At 47.2% G+C, this 1,853-nt stretch overlaps 1 protein-coding gene across 1 annotated transcript in view; it reads right to left on the bottom strand.

The window, feature by feature from the left end:
* The window catches only part of CSUI_005799 (uncharacterized protein), a gene marked incomplete at its 3' end in the record, with an annotated part of 12,037 nt that continues 10,184 nt past the window's right edge, over positions 1-1,853 (bottom strand). The window contains exon 5 of the mRNA XM_068065969.1: positions 1-1,853. This exon is cut by the window's right edge and continues 77 nt beyond it. Within this exon, the coding sequence (XP_067922056.1) occupies positions 1-1,853 (1,853 nt within the window).

Here is a 1,853-nt window from a genome sequence, read left to right as displayed (position 1 = left end):
AGAAAGGCGGGGAGGGGGAGAATAAGAAGGAGAGGGGGCGGAAGAAGGGCGGGGAGGGGGAGAATAAGAAGGAGGGAGGGAGGAAACATACGGAGGACGGGAAGGGGTAGAATACGGAGGACGGGAAGGGGAAGAACACGAAGGACGGGAAGAAGAAGAAGAATACGAAGCGGGAGAAGAGGAAGAATAGGAAGGACCGGAAGGGGAAGAATAGGAAGGAGGGGGAGAGGAAGAATAGGAAGGAGGGGGAGGGGGAGCGGTAGAGTAAGAAGGATAGGGAGAATAAGAAGGCATAACTTTATCTGAAGTGGAGAGCGTTTTTCGTATGATATGCGTATTGGTGGTTTGACTACTACTCATATAAGAGGGAGAGCGATGCGCCTGAGGGGAGGCACTCGTTACGCATGATGATGGTGCTCTGTATGCAGATGAAGACACTCCAGGTGTATGAAGAGTCCGTCGCGCATTCTCTTCCCATGAGCTAGGGTGAGGAGTTGCCTCTCTGTAGTCTCTCTCTCCTTGTTCTATGCTCGACTGAGAGATAGCATGCTGCTTTTCTTGCGGAACAGGTCTAGCTGGGCTCCTTAGATCTTCTCCTCTATCAGGATAAGGTGTGTGTTGAAGAGATTTCTTCTCTTTATCTATTATAGAGCCCTCATAGCTTCCCCCCCCTCTTTCCCCTCCCTGCGTGGATGGCTGAGAGTTGACGGAGGGTGAAGAAATGGAGGAAGAAGAAGCAGAGAGAAGGCGAAGGAGCTCTTTTTCTTTCTTTTCTCGCTCTTTCTTTCTTTTCTTCTCTCCAAGATGATGAATCTTCATCTTTTCATTGAAGGTCTTCATAAGAGAGAGGTGCTGACTCTCCATCTCCGTCGCTTTTCCTTGAGATAGAAATCCTAGACTTTCCAACCGAAGAATCATATTACTCAAGATCCTCAAGGTGTATATACACTGCGAACTCCCCGATAATGGAGATTCACGTTGAGAAGAGAAAGAAGAAGATGATAAAGAAGAGAAAGACGAAGAATTTCTCGAACTTGACGGGAGAAGATTATATTCTATCAATCGTTTCTGCTGATACAGACACCACTGATACACCTCACGACACGTCATACCGCAGACCTGCACAAACTCATCCACCGTTTCTTTATCGACGTCCCATAGACCTTTCAAACCGACGAATCTCTTATACTGGCGATCTTCTTCTTCTCTTTTAGAATTGTCATGAGAAGAAAAAGAAAAAGAAGAAGAAGCGTCGTTATCTCTGTCTAGACAGGGGGACAAGGAGGAGGAGGAGGAAGAAGAAGAAGAAAGAGAGGTCGTTTCTGTGGATGAGAGAGTTGTCGACCTTTGCTTTTCCATGAGAAGAGCATAACTCCGTTGAAGAAGCGATTCGACCTCGTTAAGAAAGTCTCTCAGGAGAGTCGCGAGTTCTAAGAGATAGAGAGGTTCCACACTTCTCAAGTCTTGAGAAGCTGGAAGAGGAGCTGCGCTGAGAATTTCGATACAGTCATAAATACATCGGGTGTATATACACCTCCACATGTAGTATTGAGTTTCGAGGTCGATACTCCCTCCCCCGGCACATCTTAAGCGCCGAGCCAAGTCATGAAAATGATGTGTCTGATCGGCGAAAATCTGGGGAAGAGCAACAAAGAGCTCTTTACAAAGACTCTTCGTCTTCGTCGTCTTCGTCAAGGTTGTCGTATCACCTCTTGCACGAAAAGCTGCTTTCTCTAAAGAAGAAGAGAGTTTCATCGCCATACTATTGGAAGTCTTCAAAGATGTCCCACCACCTCCTATTCCTTCCCTTCCACTCATCTCCTCTTGTTCTCCCCTCCCCCCCCACTCTCTTG

The sequence above is a fragment of the Cystoisospora suis genome (assembly GCF_002600585.1).
Source record: "Cystoisospora suis strain Wien I chromosome Unknown contig_2812, whole genome shotgun sequence".
Taxonomy (NCBI): Eukaryota; Apicomplexa; class Conoidasida; order Eucoccidiorida; family Sarcocystidae; genus Cystoisospora; species Cystoisospora suis.
Note: the sequence above shows the minus strand (reverse complement) of the source record. Positions and strands in the feature narration are given on the sequence as shown.